This window comes from Rhinatrema bivittatum, chromosome 1 (assembly GCF_901001135.1).
Source record: "Rhinatrema bivittatum chromosome 1, aRhiBiv1.1, whole genome shotgun sequence".
Lineage (NCBI taxonomy): Eukaryota > Metazoa > Chordata > Amphibia > Gymnophiona > Rhinatrematidae > Rhinatrema > Rhinatrema bivittatum.
Genome location: NC_042615.1, coordinates 693,172,636 through 693,191,884, shown reverse-complemented (window position 1 = coordinate 693,191,884; position 19,249 = coordinate 693,172,636). Strand labels below are relative to the sequence as shown.

General features: G+C 41.5%; 1 protein-coding gene across 2 annotated transcripts in view; it reads right to left on the bottom strand.

Moving 5' to 3' along the window:
- The window catches only part of AGGF1 (angiogenic factor with G-patch and FHA domains 1), a 199,916-nt gene that overhangs the window by 60,450 nt on the left and 120,217 nt on the right, over positions 1-19,249 (bottom strand). For both annotated transcript variants that reach the window (XM_029575326.1, XM_029575333.1), the window contains one exon: positions 8,423-8,534. In XM_029575326.1, the coding sequence (XP_029431186.1) occupies positions 8,423-8,534 (112 nt within the window). The remainder of the gene's footprint in view (positions 1-8,422; positions 8,535-19,249) is intronic.

Sequence of the window (19,249 nt, the reverse complement as noted above, 5' to 3'; positions counted from 1 at the left end):
AGGAAGCAAAAGAATGTCAATATAAATCCTGTATCTCTAGTTCTGTTACACACTGTGCATCCACCAAAATTCCCACCAACAACAGAGTTTGGATATTTCCCTTACAGCTCATCATACAAAAATATATTTTCAAATTCTGGTGTCATCTCACAGTAATAGCAGCACAAACACCTTACATTGCCAGACATGTTTGAACTAACCCCGCAAAAAAGATACTCAAAATCTATACAATAAACCTATCATAACACAACAGTAGTAACACCAAGGACTCAAACAACAAGAACCCTACCTGTGAAAAATCACAGGTAAATATTACACTGGGTCCCAGAATACCAATACATCACCTACTGGGGAAACAAAACAAACCTGCTTGCTACAGATCCCTACATAGACACTTCATGCTAACAGAATCTCTCATCTTGGTCACATGCACAGAGCAGAGGCAGACCCTCACCAAATACAGAATAAAGGATCACAAATTAGAACCAGCAATATGCAGACAAAAACTGAGATGGAAACCTAAAGAAACCAGACTCTACGTGTAACAATGGAAAAACAGAACCATCATTCCTCATAAAACAAATAAGATTAAGATACTAATAAAAGAATATCTTATTAGTATCCTCCTCCACTGGACAACACCGCCGCCTCACCGCAGGCGCCCGAACTCTGTCACTGTCGTCCGACCCCGGCCCGCACTCCCACCACCGGGGGAGGATCCAATGAGGTCCTGAACAGGCCGTCTCACCAGTCCTCACGAAGCCACTCCCCCACCCTATGACCGGACGGACTACCTGTGACATTAGCTGTGGGAGGCGTTCCTCCAGCTCGGAAAAGTAGGGCCGTGACCCAGGCGTCGCGCGCCATGCGTCGTGCGCCTAAGGAGCGCGACCAAGGAGCAAGCCCCTTGGTGCACCCCTTAGTGCAGCCACTCCTCACTCCTGCAAACCCTTGCCCTCACTCTTTCACTGCCGTCCACCAAATCCAATCTTACACCTTACACCCAGCCAAACTATTAAATCCTCCACCTAAACTCCCTTACCCACTCTCCTCTCTTCCTCCGTCAGTCGGTATAAGACTCCTCTACACCCCATGCATACCACTCCCCCCTCCTCAAGCCCAATTTCCCAGTCCTGCTGGGCAACATGGAATCCTACCCCATTCCCATTCTGAGACGCCAATCTTACTTCCAAAAAAAGTGTTTCCCCACCTGAAATAATTGGTCCAGGTCATGATCTCCCCCCTAGCACAATTCCTCTTCCTAACCACACTCTCACTCCTTCTCTTCAATTCCCAATCACTCGCTAAAAACCCCCCAATCCTAAACGATCTGCTACTTGACACTCAGCCAGACCTCTGTGCCAACACAGAAACATGGCTTAAACAAACTGACACAGTTCTTCTGAACCAATTGCCCACAAACCTCTATGACATCCACTCCCTTCCAAGACACAAAAAGAGAGGGGGTGGCCTTCTCCTGGCTGCCAAGAAAGAACTGAAACTTGTCCCTCAGACGGTCAACCTACCGCATACTTTCGAAATTGGGTTCTTCAAATCCCCACAGCTTCAAGTCTGCCTCGTTTACACTCCACCCGATCTCCTTAACAGAAACGCTTCCCTCCTAATTGAGTTCATCGCAGACAGTATAGACATGGATGTCCCTGTCATCATCCTAGGAGATTTTAATCTCCATGTTGACCGCATTCCCCCCTCACCTCCCTGTGAAGCCTTCCTATTATCAGCTATCACAGCCTTGGGATTTACCCAACAAATAACCAACCATACACATAAGGCCGGCCATACATTAGATTTATTATTCACTAACTCCCACATAAACACCACTGAATCCCCCTCCTGCACTCCAGTCCCATGGTCTGACCACTCGCTCATTTTTGCCAAGCTTACCTTCATTAAAGCCCCTCAGCCCAACAAAAAACAAAGCAACCTCATCCACTATAGGAAACCATGCTCTCAAGAAGATCTAATCCTTGCCCTCACACCGGAACTCAAAAAGCTTGACCTCACAAATATAGACAATGCCCACCGATCATGGAATAGAATTACCAAGGACATCGCTGACAAAGTCTGCCCCATCATAATCAAAGAAATTAAGCCTCTTAATACAAAAAAACCCTGGTTCACGGCAGAACTTAAGTCCCTTAAACAACAGCTAAGAACCAAAGAAAGAAATTGGTGCAAGAGCCCTTCCACTGCCTCCCTTGCAGACTACAAGCACACTCTCCACACATACAGATCCTGTATCCAACAAACAAAAAAAGATTACTACGCTCAAAAAATACACCATTATCAATACGATGCAAAGGCCCTCTTTACTTATGTATCGCTCCTCACAAAACCATCCCCCCCCCCTGTAGCAGACAATGACTCAAATGCAATGAATTAGCAACCTTTTTCCATTCCAAAATCACTAACATCATTGCAAAGTTCCCCCCCCCCCCCTCCCTTCACCAAATTCAAAACCTCCAGCCTCTCCTTAGACTCCCCTTTGACACAACCTCTGTTTTGGAGATTTCAACTCTACTAAAGAAGATGAAACCCTCCACCCACCCTGAGGACCTTATCCCCATAAAAGCCCTTTTAACCATACCAGAGACGATCGCCAAACCCCTGTCTGAAATTATAAATTGCTCTCTCTCAACAGGCCAGGTCCCATCTCCTTTGAAACAAGCCATCCTCAAACCCATATTAAAAAAATCCAACCTAGACTCTTCAATCCCAGCTAATTTCAGACCAATATCTAACCTTCCATTTCTGGCCAAACTCATGGAGAGAGTTGTCAATTCACAGCTCATAGACCACCTTGAGAACCACAATCTCTTATATCCCTCCCAATTTGGCTTCAGAAACTTTTTCAACACCGAAACACTTATGTTATCTCTAACTGACACCATTCTCAAGGGTATGGACAAAGGCCAATCGTTTATCCTAGCCCTACTAGACATCTCCTCAGTGTTCGACACTGTCAGCCACAATATTCTTATTGATCGACTTACTGACATAGGAATATCAGGAACAGCATTAAGCTGGTTCGTATCTTTCCTAAACAACCGGCAATATAAAGTCAAAATTGGTATCCATGAATCGAACCCCATTAATCTAACACACGGCGTGCCACAAGGTTCCTCCCTATCCCCGACTCTTTTCAACATCTACCTCTTGCCTTTATGCCAACTCCTGGTAGACCTTGGACTTACACACTTGATCTACGCAGATGTACAGATTCTCATCCCCATGACAGACTCAGTACCCAACGCTCTGACAACCTGGAATAACTGCCTCTCTGCTATTAATGCACTCCTCACCAACCTCAAACTGGCTTTAAATACAGCAAAAACAGAGCTCCTTTATATTTCTCCAGCTCGCCTTATTCTCCCTCCTTCTGTACATCCCTAGTCCTTCTCCCAACACGTCAGGGACCTAGGTTTCACCCTTGATAACCATCTCAATCTCCAAAAACATATCAACAATATGACCAAGGACGGTTTCTACAAACTAAAGGTTCTAAAGAAACTAAGACCTCTTCTACACCATTCTGACTTCCGCACAGTCCTCCAAGCTACCATCTTTACAAAGTTAGACTACTGCAATTCGTTACTCTTAGGCCTTCCAGCATCATCAATCAAACCCCTTCAAATGCTGCAGCAAGAGTCCTAACCAACTCGCGCAGAGCTGACCACATCACCCCAATACTTAAAGATCTCCATTGGCTCCCTATTTCATCTAGAATTCTTTACAAGACCCTCACCATTATCCATAAAACCTTGCACAATAATAACGTCCAATGGCTCAACGATGCCCTTCAATTCCGCACATCCAGCAGACCAACCAGAACTGCTTACAAAGGATCCTTAGCCACTCCTACTTCCAAATCTATCAACTCAGTTCGACAAAAAAAACGTGCCATATCCTTAGCGGGTCCAGCCTTATGGAACTCCATGCCTCCAGATCTCCGACAGGAGCACTGTACGGCCACATTAAACAAAAAACTAAAGACCTGGCTGTTTGAACAAGCCTATATCTGAAGTACCCACACGCCGCCATTCCCCGCACGCCGCCATTCCCCATCTCCACTCTAACTCAACCTTAGTACTCCCCTACAATTTCCCCCACCCCGATGCCCACTAGCCACAACCCCAGTTTTACAATTCCCTGTTTCTCGAGGCCAATATTTGTATTATATTTATTATAACGTATAATATATTCTATTATATTTTATATTATATTAACTGTTACTCTTGGCTGTTACTCTAGGCTATTATTTGTTTGAAAAACCTTGTTCTATGGTTCTGTAATACTTTACTATCTTCCCCTACAGCCCAAGTTCACTTATTTCCTGTTTATTGTAACTTTATGCTTCTCATTTGGTTCATTTGATTTACCCCTGTTGCCTGTAAACCGATGTGCTATGAATGTCAGTATATAAAAGTGTTTAAATAAATAAATAAATATTTTAAAACTTCTATTAATTAAAATCATATACATTGTTTTAAATTTCCCAAGCACCAATAAAATATTTCAAAACAGCACATATATCAAATAACACCCAATAATTAAAACAGAGGATAAAAAAAAAAAGCCCCTGCTGTCCATACCTAGGAACTCTACTTCCAATCACTCTGAGATTATTGAGGATTAGGGGGGCACACAAACTTTATCCTCTCTCTCTCTCTCACATACTCATGTCCATTCTCTCTCACACATACACTGTCACATACTGGCTCTTATACACACACACTCTCCCCCGGATTCTCTCATACACACACACACACACTCTCTCTGGCTCCCTCCACATACACACACACCCACCCACCTAGGCAGGCTCCCGTTTATTCTCACTCCGCTCCCTCCCCACCCCCCAGGCATGCACACATTCATTCTCACACATACACTGTCACATACTCGCTCTTATACACACACACACTCTCCCCCAGATTCTCTCATACACATACACACACACTCTCTCTCTCTGGCTCCCTCCACATACACCACCCCCCCAGGCAGACTCCCATTCATACACATGCACACACTGAAGACAGACACCCCCCCCTTTCTTTTGCCAGCAACCTCGGAGCCTCTCTCATTCCTCTGTTGCCACTGTCACTGCTGCCGCATGGCTATCGGGGAGGCGCTGATCGCTGCAACTGGCATAGAAGCCCATTCTGCTGTCTATTCTGTGCAGGCTCCAAGGTATAAAAAAAATTACGGGGCTTCCAGTTCCCCAAAGCAGCAGTGAGTCGCAAGCATGAAGAGGTTGGTTGCTCCGGGGATTCTCCCCCTCCCCGATGCAACAGTGAGTGCGGCAGAACCGCATTTAAAGCAAAAGTAGCACTCAGCCATGCTAATTACAGATGGGGCAACTGGAGCTCCCAGCGACCGTAAAAGCAGGCAGATGGGGGGGCGCGGGAGCCTAGGTATATCCCCGACGGCCAGAAGAAAGGCTTGAATGCTGTGGCATATTTTTCTAAAATAAATATTTGCTGCTTCAGTGCAGCTGAGAAGGCAGCGGCAGCACTGGGAAATCTGTACTGCGAAATTAAAGGGGAACATAGCATTGGGGCTCTAAGCAAAGTGTGTGCGAGAGACAGAGACTGGGCAGGGAGGCGACTGGGGTGTGTGCGAGAGACAGAGACTGGTCAGGGAGGTGACTGGGGTGTGTGCGAGAGTCAGAGTCTGGGCAGGGAGGAGACTGGGATGTGTGCGAGAGACAGAGTCTGGGCAGGGAGGTGACTGGGGTGTGTGTGAGAGACAGAGACTGGGCACAGAGGTGACTGGGGTGTGTGTGAGAGACAGAGACTGGTCAGGGAGGTGACTGGGGTGTGTGCGAGAGACAGAGTCTGGGCAGGGAGGAGACTGGGATGTGTGCGAGAGACAGAGTCTGGGCAGGGAGGTGACTGGGGTGTGTGTGAGAGACAGAGACTGGGCACAGAGGTGACTGGGGTGTGTGTGAGAGACAGAGACTGGTCGTAGGGTTTAATTGGTGTGTGTGTGCGTGTGTGTGACTTGTGGGCCCTAAAGAAGAGGACCGTGAGGACAGAGCTTCAGCAGCCACTGCTGCTCCTGGTATGTGCTTTCAAGGGAAAGGAGTAGGAGAGTTGCTGGAGAGGGTAAGTAAAGGTGGCATTTTAAGTTTATTTTTCTTGATTGATTGCCATTTTAATTGAGTATTATGTGATGTGTCTGTTTTGAAATATTTTATTGATATTTGGACAATTTTTAATAATTTGTATGAGTTTTAATTGTTTGATGTTATTCTGTTCATCAGCTGTTTTGAAACATTTATTAATATAGTTTTACAGTTATTTCTGTATGGGGATCTATAGCAGCTTGGCTTGTTCTGTTTTCCTAATAGGAGGTGTATTAGTGTTTAGGACCTGATTTAATATTTGTAATGTTGCCTTTTCATAGATAGGGTTGTTATGTGTTCCATAATGCAGGTGTAACTTTGTGCGGGTTAGTTTCTGTGTATTATTGCAGATCCTGGGACTGTGTTAGGTGCTATATTTCTCTTTCCATTTCTCCAGGTTTGTACTGCATGCAGAGTGGCTTTTTTGGTTTTCCATTCCAATTTGTCTCCATATTTATAATGTGTGGTCTTTCTGTACTTGTTGAAGGTAGGTTCTGTGTGTGTGCCCGAGGTGAGGTATTTTACTAGCATGTAGGCAATTGTATCAATCTTATTTGTTGTGTTTTCTCAATAGGATATGCATTAGTAGTAAATTATTGCCTTTTCATAAGGAGAGCTATTATGTCTGGTAGTAAAGGGAGCTTGTTTTGCTTTTATTGAGATGTCATCAGAACCAGAATAACTTTTTTTAGCATGGTGAGTTCTATGGGTAATGCCCTAGTTCTGCTCTGCATCCATTGTTAGGGGTCAAGGGGGATCCCGTGGATGCAGAGTGTATGTTTACATATAGCCCCGTGAAGGTCATATGTTCAGTGTGTCACGCATGTGAGAACCATCTGTCAAGTGTGTCCCGGCCGAAGAAAGGTTGAGAACCACTGGTGTAGACGACAGTAATATAGTTGATGCAATTAGGAATATTAATAGCTGCTTGTGACAAGTGACTAACTGGATGAGCATAAGCTAGCTTCAAATGTGCAAAGACAGAAATCTGGCTTCCCAACTCTGAACATCACTGGTGGGCAGTCAAATATGCTTGGATGGGATACCCCTGCTTCCAAAAGTCCAAGTTAAGTCTATGGGTTTTTATTGATCCTCGACTTACTTTTGATACTCACATTTTATCAGTCTGCTAAAGGGACGGGGGCAAACTGCAGTTGGTTTGTTTTCTAAAAGTATTTTCTGCTAGTGAAAAATGTAATGCAGTCTTGACATCTCATTATTAGATCACTGTAGTTCTCTGCTGGTGAGTTTACATTTAAAAAAAACTTTCACTGCTTGCAATTGATCCAGAATGTTATTTTATGCAATCACATCGGGGATCATATTATGCCAGTTTTTTTTTTTCTTACAATATTCATTAGCTACTTCTGATGTACAGATCTGAAATTAAAGTTATCGGTTTTACATTTTAAATTTTTCATTACCAGACACCTGAATACCTTGCGGGGAATAGTTAAGAACCAGTGTGGTGTTTAAGTTCCAAAGAAGAGAGGCTTTTGAGATTTTTAATTATTCTATCTTTTAAAATATATAAATTAGTGAAAACTAGGAGTGCCTTTAGCTGTATAGCCCCTACTCTTCTCTGGAATGCTCTGCCAAAAGAGTTGAGATTTTAAGTTAACTACCTTTGTTTTAGACAATTGTTAAAAGCATAATTATTTCAGAGAGCTTTTGTTTTTATCATTATGTAGAGGAACCTGATTATAAGGTAGTGGCTATCTAGCATTTATCTTATCTAGAAGATTTTAAAAGGTTAGCCTTTAGTTTAGTTCTACAGGCTTGTTTTCTAATGCCATTTTTTAAATGTTCTGTTTTTAGTATTTTGTGCAGCTCTGATTATTCAGCAATAATCTTTTTGTATTTTTATTTAGAAGATTTTATAATGTTAGTTTTTAGTTGTGAGACTTTTTTTTTAAATCTGGTTTTAGTTATTTAATTCTATATTTGTAAAGTTTAGATTTGTATTTAGAACTATTTTAATTTTTGTTCATTTTGCTATTGTTTATGCTTATGTTTAAATTGATTATGAATGTCTAATTGATGTACATCACTCAGTATATCTGACAGGTGATTAATCAAATCTAAACAAACACTACAGATTGCCAGAACTTTAATTATGCAGCTCTGAATGCATCCCTTATTAACTATACAGCGCACTATTTATGAAAATAATGTTATGTAAGATACTTCCCTGTACTACAAGAAATTAACCAAGAGAGACCCTCCTCTCCCTTTCCAAAACCCTATATGAATACATCACTAAGAGTGAACTCTTACCTTCCAATTGTAGAATGTTCTGTGGCCGTGATCATATACAACGATCCAGTCTGGAGCACTGGTGACCTGATTACAATTACTCGCATAGAAGGAGGCCAAATCATTTCAGAGTCTACAACATTTAGAAAAAAACCAAAAACAAATTTATAAAAAATAAGTTTAAAAATTTAATAGTATGAGACCATGACAAATAACTTATGTTGCAAAACTTCTGCCTCAGACTGATGGAAGCATCTTTTAAAACAATATATTTATGTCAATTTCCAGTTTTGTTATACTCTATATACTCTAGACCAGTGTTTCCCAACCCTCTACTGGAGATACACCTAACCGGTCAGATTTGCAGGATATCCTTAATGAATATGCATGAGATTGATTTGCATACAATGGAGACCTAGTGTATGCAAATTTGTGTCATACATATTCATCATATAAAAAATATTGACGTATTTGCCAGCTTTATCAATTTATATAAATAATTTTATGGGACCATCATAAAACCCCTTAGTTCATATCTTTTAAAATACGACTTATGTTCTGTTGATAAAACACAGGTGCACATGTATAATCATAGGTTCATTTTAAGACATTTTTTTAAAAGTTTTTCAATATAATAAATTGTAAAAAGTGCACTACTTCCCAATTTTTGTGAGTTACTACAGGGAAGTAGTGCACTTTTACAATTTATAATATTGAAAAACTAAAAAAAATGTCTTAAAATGGACCTATGATTGTACATGTGCCCCTGTGTTTTATCAACAGAGCATAAGTCATGTTCTAAAAGATATGAACTAAGGGGTTTTATGATGGTCCCATAAAACTATTAAAAAAATTATTCATATGAATTGATAAAGCTGGCAAATACATCTATATTTTTATATTTGCAATAGTGTCGGGTTGCCCTTTAAGGAGTGGTTTTTGTATACATATTCATCATGGCAATCCTGAAAACACAACTGGCTCTATGTGCCTTCAAGAGAGGGTTGGGACACACTACTCTAGTTAATGAGTTTACTATTATTTGGTTATTGTTTTGAAACAAGGATACAAGGCGGCTCCTGATCATCAGATGCACATAATCTGGGCTGATTTCATAAATTCTATACTGCCACATTTTAGGAGAGTAATACAAAAACATCAGGGGCTATTGAGCAGAGCTACTGATCTTACCTGGGAAGTGACAAATGATCCATAATCATCAAGAAAAACCAACAGACAAGCAATATCTTTTTTTTTTTTTCATTTGTTTTAAATGAAAGTCAGTAGAAGTCGTCCCCATTGACTTTAATGTAAAAGAAAAAAACAGGCTGGATCCCATCTCTGAGGCTAAGGCCCAAGGCCGGGTCCCGCTGTCAAGGCTGGGTTCTGTCACCGCAGCCTGGGCCTGAGGCCTGATCCAAAGCTGAGGTCTGGGCCTAAGCTTAGGCACAAGGCCAGGTCCCATTGCTAACACCCAAACCTGGGCCTAGGCCAGACACTGGGTTCCCGTAGTCAAGGCTGGGTCCGATGCTGGATCCTGGTCGTCAAAACTCAGGCCTAGTCCTATGCTGGGTCTCAGTTATACAAACCAAAAATGGTCTCATTTGTTACATTTTGCTCATTTGTTCAAAATGAATGCATATCCCTAGAGGATAATGACTCAGTAGGGAAGCCAGTCGATATAGCAGCTATGACCCATAAATGCAAGACATGCTTTCTTACAGCTCAGGGATCATCAAGGAAAAGTAATAATCGGTAGGTGGAGACCATATTCCTGGAAACCTGTAGCTCCCCCAATCAAGAGCTTCTAGATATTTCTGACAGTTGGAGAGGGGATATCCTTGATAGGATACCCCTGATTCCATCCTTAAAGTACCCAAGACATTGAGGGAGCTATGTTCTCTACCCAGGTAAGAGAGACATAAGATGGTCAATCACCTTAGGGGGTGGGGTCTTCATCTTAAGACTACAACATTCAGGGACCACCATGATTGAGAGAACAATTTTTCTCGTTTTTTTCTATAATCTCTCTCTCCATGCACCTGAAATGGTTCTGTGACTCAAGTCCTCCTGTGTTGGGTCCAGCATTCCTCAGAGAAGGCTATGTTAACTTTCCCCAAGGAAACAGTGTGCTAAGGAGGGAGGTCTTGAAGCTTTCTATGTAGAGACCTGTAGCTCCTGGACCGATGCACAATTGGCAAGTCTTGCACGATAGAGGTAAGTGATATTAGGAGTTCCTTTAGTTGGATCTCTTATTGGGCTGGATCCAAGCTAGTTCAAGATGGGACTACAATGTTTACAGCCCTGAATTTTCAGCTGTCCCATCACAGAGTGTCAGCCATTCCAATCTCGACCTTTATGTACCATTTTACCTTCTGTATGAGATATTGGTCCTCAGCAGCAATCCAGGAAGTTTAATGTCCAATCAGAAGCTGGCTAGGGCTGCTTTAGTGCTCTTACCTCTCCTGTCAATGCCAGGCCTTATTGGGAGGCTGTTTCAGAGGCTACAAACCACCTACTCAGGCATCCCTCTCCCTTCTAGGGGGAAGAGTAGCCCAGCACAAGGGGTTTTGTGGGGGTGGAATCCTCTTGGTGTGGGGCTGATGTGTTCTTGGCAGACTCCTAAGTGACTCTTGGAGTCTTCTGCTCGGGGTGTGCAGACAGCCACAGGTTTTTGGGTTCCATCTTTCCCTTGAAAAGAGGTCAGAACATAGTTTTATTGACTTAAATCTCCTAGAAAAGGGACTTTAAGTTCTCCTATGCTTCAGGTCCCTGCGCAAAATGGCATATCTCTTCTTAGGCAGGTCCCTCATATGACACTCAAGTGATATTCCTCCTTATTTTCTCCAGGAGCATGTATTGACAGTTCCTGGATTCTGTACTGACAGCTATCAGGCTGTCCCCAGCTAAGAACAGCCCCAAACACCTGTGGGTCAAGGAGTAGTAAAACCCATCCAATGTTTCCTCCTTTAGTCAGTCGTCTATCTACTCAGATTGAGTCACAGCAAGAAAATTGCTTTGCCTCAGCCAAGGTTATGTAGGGGTGGATCCCTTTGGCTGACTGAGGATCATCTCAAACAGCATTTAGTCCTTCCTGCTCTCTGGGATACAGGGAAGCTCTCTAGTATCCATACAAGAAAGTAGTTTTATGGCCTTGGGCATTAAGCACTGAAAGCTTCACTCCTGGTATTAAAATCCTTTGTTTCCACATCTGCCCTGAGCATGATTCATTCTGCAGGTTTCATGCTCTAAGACAATAGACCTGAAGACAGTACACTAGGTATATAGGCAACATGTATCTCACTCATTTCATACTTCTCTCATAGTGATATTCTGAAATCTGATTTTGCAGAACTATTTCCTTCTCCCAATCATGGTTTGTCCTTATATAAGGAACTAAGATATGCTATACTGGGTCAAACCAAGGGTCCATCAAGCGTAGTATCCTATCTCCAACAGTGAACAATCCATGTTACTAGTTCCTGGCAAGTATCCAAACAGTGAATAGATCCCATGCTATTAATGCCAGCAACAAGCAGAAGCAATGCCCTATTGATTAATAGTTTATGGACTTCTCGTCCAGGAACTTATCCAAACCTTTTTTAAACCCAGCTATACTAGCTGCCTTAACCACATCCTCTGGCAATGAATTCCAGAGCTTAATTGTGCATTGAGTGAAAAATAATTTTCTCTAATTAAATGAGCTACTTGCTAACTTCATGAGTGCCCCCTAGTCCTTGTATTATCCGAAAGAGTAAATAACCATTTCCAATTTACCCGTTCAAGACCTTTCATTTTATTGACGTCCATCATACCACCCCCCCCTCAGCTGTCTCTTCTCCAAGCTGAACAGCCTAACCTCTTTAGCCTTTCCTCATAGAGGAGCCATCCCATGTCCTTTATCATTTTGGTCATCTTTTTCTGTAATTTCTTCAGTGCAATTATATCTTTTTTGAGATGTGTGACCAGAATTACACACAGTATTCAAGATGTAGTGTAACCATGGAGTGTTTAACATGTCTAACATTCTGTTTGCTTTTTTGACCACCACAGCACACTGAGCAGATGATTTCAATGTAATATCAACTTTGATGCCCAGATCTTTTTCCTGCGTGGTAATTCCTAAAATGGAATCTAACATTGTGCGGTTACAGCTTGGGTTATTTTTCCCTATATGCGACATCCTTACACTTGTCCATATTATATTTCATTTGCCATATGTACACCCAATCTCGCAAGGTCCTCCTGCAATTTATCACAATCCGCTTATGATTTAACTATTCTGAATAATTTTGTGTCATCTGCAAATTGATCACCTCACTCATCGTACTGGTCCAAGTACAGATCCCTAAGAAACTCCACTGTTCACCTTTTTTCCACTGTGAAAACAGACCATTTAATCCTACTCTGTTTCCTGCCTTTAAACCAATTTGCAATCCACAAAAAGACATCTCCCATGACTTTTTAGTTTTCTTAGAAGCCTCTCATGAGGGACTTTGTCAAACGCCTTCTGAATATCCAAATACACTACATATACTGATTCAACTTTATCCACACATGCTTATTCACCCCTTCAAAAACATGTAGCAGATTTGTAAGGCAAGACTTCCCCTGGGTAAATCCATGCTGGCTGTGTCCCATTAAATCATGTCTATCTATAAGCTCTGTGATTTTATTCTTCATAATAGTTTCCATGATTTTTCCCAGCACTGAAGTCATGCTCACGGGTCTATGGTTTCCCAGATCACTTCTGGAGTCCTTTTTATATATCAGGGTTACATCTTCAGGTACAACAGATGATTTTAATGACAGGTTATACATTACTTGTAATAGGTCTGAAATTTCATTTTTAGTTCTTTCAGAACCTGGGATGTATTCAATTCGGTCCAGGTGATTTGCTACTCTTCAATTTGCCAAACTGGCCTACTATATCTTCCAGGTTCACTGTGATTTAGGTCAGTTCATCTGAATCACTACCCTTGAAAGCCATCTCCGGAATGGGTATCTCCCCAGCATCCTCCTGAGTAAACAATGAAGCAAAGAATTCATTTAGTCTTTCCACAATAGCCTTATCTTCCTTAAGTGCTCTTTTAACCCCTTGGTCATCTAATGGGTCAACCAACTCCCTCGCAGGCTTCCTGCTTTGGATATATTTTAAAAGGTTTTTATTATGAGTTTTTGCTTCTACCACCAACTTCTTTTCAAATTCTCTTTTAGCCTGTCTTATTGTTTTATATTTAACTTGTCAATGCTTATGCTTTTTCCTATTTTCTTCAATCTTTCTAACAATTTTTGAAGGAAGATCTTTTGGCTAAAATGGCCTTTTCATCTCAGCTTTTAACCATACCGGCAATCGTTTGACATTCCTGCCACTTTTCTTACAGGCCGATACATTAAATATCGCGGGAGAGCGGGCGCGTACAGGCCACTCTCCTGTGCACGCGATTCAGTAAATAAAATTATTCAAATTAGGGCCCATGGTAAAAAGAGGCGCTAGAGACACTAGCGCGTCCCTAGCGCTTCTTTTTGGACAGGATCGGCGGCTGTCAATGGGTTTTGACAGCTGACGCTCAATTTTGCCGGCGTCAGTTCTCAAACCCGCTGACAGCCACAGGTTCGGAAACCGGACGCCGGCAAAATTGAGCTTCCTGTTTTCAACCCACGAGCCGAGTTTAAATTTATTTATTTATTATTTTTAACTTTTGGGACCTCCAACTTAATATCGTCGTGATATTAAGTTGGAGGGTGTACAGAAAAACAGTTTTTACTGCTTTCTGTACACTTTCCCGGTGCTGAGAGAAATTAATGTCTACCTTTGGGTAGGCGCTAATTTCTGAAAGTAAAATGTGCGGCTTGGCTGCCTGTTTTCGACGCGCTATTACCCCTTACTGAATAAGGGGTAAAGCTAGCGCGTCGAAAACTGTATCGGCCTGTTAATGTGTGAAATACATCTGGACTGAGCTTCTAAATTTTTTTTTTTTTTATTAACAATGTCCATGCCTGTTGTACACTCCTAACCTATGAGATTTTTCTATTTTTCTCATTTTATCAGTTTCCCTTTTGAACGTTTAGTGCTAGAGTCATAGATTTACTTACTGTCGCCCTTCCAGTCATTAATTCAAATCTGATCATGTTATGATCACTATTGCCAAGCAGCCCTACCATTAAACTCTCTCACTAAATTCTGCATGCCACTAAGAATTAGATCTAAAATAGCTCCCTCTCTTGTCAGTTTCTGAACCAATTGGTCCAACCAATTGCTCCATAAAGTTGTCATTTATTCCATCCAGGAACTTTATCACTCTAGCATTTCCTGAATTTACATTTATTTAGTCAATATTGGAGTAACTGAAACTGATGTTTTAGTATTACTAATTTATAGTATCCCCCTGACTTTACAAGATATATGCGCCTTGCAATTTAATTCCAAGTCAATTATGAAGCCTAGATCACATTCCTGTTGGAGAAGTTGTATTATTGTATTTTTATCTTCAAGAATCAGTGGAGGTAAGGGCTCATTATTTGTTTTTCTTTCTAATAGTATGATCTCTGTTTTTGCCATATTTATAATAAGTTTCATGTGTGACAATAGCTGCTTTATGTATGATAAGTACATTGCAATTTTTTTATATGTGCATTCAATGGATTCTGTAATAGGCATAAGAATTTGAATATCATCCGTGTGTATAAAGTAAGTTAGGCCTAGGCCTGATAGCAGGTGACATAAAGGTAGTAGATATATATATTAACAACGTTGCGGATAATGCCGATCCCTTGCGGAACGCCTGTACCTAGGTTTATTTTTTCTGATATTGAGTTACTAATTTTCACCTGAAATTTTCGATTTTCTAAATAGGAGGTGAACCATGACAGCGTTATTTTTGTGAGTCCTATTTCCTTCAATCTTTTTAAAAGAATGGCATGATTCACCGTATCAAATGCCACATTGGCGTCCAATAAAATTAATAAGAAATTTTGCCCGTAATCAAAGCCTCTTAATGTAGTATCAGTTAGGGATAATAGTAATGACTCTGTATTATAGTGTTTACGAAAACCAAATTGTGTTGGAAAAAGGATGTTATCATCTAGATGGTCTGTCAATTGCTTTTCTACTATTTTTTCCAGAATTTTTGAAATAAATGACAGGTTTGAGATAGGTCAATATTTACTCAATATTAAAGGATCCAGATTATATTTTTTTTATTATGGGGTTTTTAATGGCGGTTTTTAATATGTCTGGAACCACACCTTCAGATAAGGATAAGGCTCCTCAGGCAGGCCTTTTATGATACACAGTAACTTCCTATTTTAGTTACCAATATGCTCACTTTAATGAACTTAGTTTCTGTATGATAATTGTTCAAATTACTTACTATTTTCATCAATAGATATATGCTCAAATACTAGTACTGTAAGTTTTATTGTTATTTTAGATACTTCTGTCTTTAGGAAGTACGATCTTTTATGATATATTTTTAGGAAGGATGTTGTATTTAAATTTTTTAAGGATGTAATATGTCAATATATAATTTTAGGAAGTATGAGGTATTAACATTTTTTAATGTGTAGTGGATGTTCTTGATATAATTTTTAATTAATTGTAATATTTTAGTGATGATAAATTAAGTGTTAGGAACAAACATTGTATTAGTGATTTGTGTTTTGATGTAAACCGATATGATGGTACCCCTCTCCGAATGACGGTATAAAAAACTCATAAATAAATAAATAAATAAATAAATATTCTAACTCCCATTTTACTTCTGGCATTGGCATACAGACATTTCAAAGTGTGTTTTTTTGTTTGTATTAACAGTCTGCCTTTCAGTTGATGGGAATAATTTGGAATCTTTTAGTTCAGGCGATTATTTCTAGGCACATGGACTACTTTTGCTTTTATTGGAACCTCTCTGTTGGGATGTCCTAACTCTCCTGCTTCATTTGTATCTTTCAAAGAAACTCTCTCCAAATCGCGCACTGCTGAGCTACTGCCTGCTTTCCTCTTTGTTCTACTTTAAAAGTTGCTCTATCTCCTTTTTAAAGGTTAGCACCAGCAGCCTGGTTTCACCCTGGCTAAGGTGGACCCCGTCCCCAAAAGGTTCCCAGTTTCTTACAAAATTGAATCCCTCTTCCTTGCATCATCATCCCATCCATGCATTGAGACTCCAGAGCTCTGCCTGCCTCTGGGGACCTGTGCGTGGAACAGGGAGCATTTCAGAGAATGCTACCCTGGAGGTTCTAGATTTCAGCTTTCTAGTCTAAGAACCCACATTTTGCTTCTAGAACCTCCCTCCCACATTTTCCTATGTTGTTGGTGCCCATATGTACCACAACAGCCGGCTCCTCCCCATCACTGTCTAAAATCTTATCTAAGTAATGTATGAGGTCCACCACCTTTGCACCAGGTAGGCATGTTACCAGTTCATCCTCGTACTCACTAGCCACCCAGCTATCTACATTCCTAATAACCAAATCACCAACTCTGAATGTCAACCTAACCCTTTCCCCTCCTGGGCAGTAGTCCTGGTAGAGACATCCTCAATGCAAGGGGACAATGCATCAGCTGGAGAGTAGATCCTTGCTTCAGGATCACTTCCTGCAACACCAGGTTGATGCTCTTCAGCCATGAGACCAGGGCTGCCAGACTGGAGTTTGGAATTGGCTACTATGACCCCCGAACCTCTCTGTCTGCCTCGGATTCTTCATGTCTGCCACTCTAGCTTTCAGAGATCAGACTTGCTCTCTGAGAGCCAGAAGCTCTTTGCACCGGGTGCACACATAGAACCTCTCACCAGCAGGTAAAAAAATTATACATGTGACATTCGATGTAGAAGTCTGGAAGGACCTCTCCCTCTTGCTGCTGGATTGCTACCTTCATCTTAATAGCTTTATAGGTTAGGAGGTGAGTTATGATCTGGGGTGGCCAAAGTAGGTACAAGAGTCCTGGCAGAGAATAACTGGTCCAGCTCTACACCAAGAGCCAGAATCAGTCATCGAGTGCTCCAGAAATCTGGACTGCTAGGCTTGGAAAAGGCAGCCTGGATGGCAGCAGTTAAGGTCATAAGCTGATGTGAACATGTAGGGAGAATCTAGTAGCCCCTTAGGTACCCTAGGAAGTGAGTCAGATTTGGTTTGGGATGGAGGACCCTACAGTACCTAGCAGCAGCTCATATGGCCAATGCCATTGCCATACGATAAATGTTTTGAGCTGTTACTTGAGACCCTGAAGTGTAGGGATGGGTAGCAGTGACCTTTGTCCTACCACAGGCCAGGCAGGACACATTTGGGAGTAAATTCAGATCAGCTCAGTGAAGCTACAAGACAAGCAAATTCTTTGTTAAAAAAAACCCAAACAAGCAGGGACCTGGAGCATGGGGGTGGGATTTTGGATATCCTTGTAAAACCATGACCAATATCCAGTCTCCTGCATGTGTTCTCATCAGAAGCCCGGATATTCCCTGGACTGAGGTCTGAAAGTGCAAGCAGGATGCTCTTTCACGCCTTCCCCTGATCAGAGGATTTTATCTCAGATGTTCCCTTCCATTCTCTTTTATAAACTTGACTTGAAAAAATTCAGGCTACATAGTTAGGATTCTTAGTGCAGGGGTTACAATTCCTGGTGGTGCAAGACAGGAACACTTGGTAAACCTGTCTTAAGAGTTTGGAACCTATATGAGGTCAGTTTAAGGAGGCGACAGTAGGTCCATTGAGGGCATGAGGATGAAAGCAGACCCGGTAAATCTCAGAGGGCAGAGACTGGCTCTGGCTTGCTGCAAGGATCACAGTCATGGCAGCTCTCTTGCTTTTCTAATGAATGGGATACTTTCATCCTTGAAGTCAACAATGCAAGTCCCCTGCTGCAGGAGGTCTCCTTGACTTGGAACAGGAGCTTAGTTTTGAAGGAATCTGGCCTCCCTTCCTCTCAAGCCTCATTCAGTGGAGTCTCTGAGTCAGGTTGTTCAAGTCTCCTTGGTGGCCTTTGCTAATTTGAAAATAAAGAATTTCTCTGTGCACAATATTCTCCCTCTTTCAAGGACAGTATTGCATTTGTTGGAATCGGGCTTGTTGCACTTAGGACTGTGAAAAAAGCTGGCGATGTAGGCCAGGACAAGGATGGTCATTCTCAGTTTCTTTGTAGGTCACCAGTTTTCTTTTTAAATAAGTCTCTGATGTGCCCTATGAAAGCATTGCGGTTTGTAAGGCATTAATTTCAGGAGGAATCAGGGAGATACAATCCTTCAGCTGTAGATCCCTGAGGATTGGCAAGCCTACTCGATGGAGGTGAGGGATGGGGGGAGCTGAAGACCTCAAAGGCAAAGTCAGAATGTCTCTTTCCAGAGGATGATGGACGGGTAAGTACATTTGTCTTCATTGCATCCCTACTCTGAGTACCCTAATATGGGTGTGCGGACTAGGAGAGGCTGCACCTTGGACACTGTCGTATTGAGAGTTATTGTGGCTTCCTCATGCACATTCCACATGTCTGGACTGGTCTGGCATGGATGATAAGGAAGGTGAAATTTAAACTTACCTGTTTCTTTCCTTTCGTCTTGCCAGACCAATCCAGAATCTAACTGGGAAAGCTGCAGCAATCCATGGCTTTCGGTTTGACAAGTTCAGATAAATAACGACAAGTAAGTTGTTGCCCACTCCAAAGATAGTTAGCCTAATCATGATCTTGGTGTAGGAATTATCTAATTCCTCAGTTAATGACCACAGAGTGAAGTTTCTTGGTTGCAACAAGTTTTGATATGGTGGTGATTTGGTGACAAAAATAAAACAATTGCCTTTGGTTGTTTTAGCTTTGACATAGGATAATGAAGAGCTGAAAGCAGCACCTGATCTTTA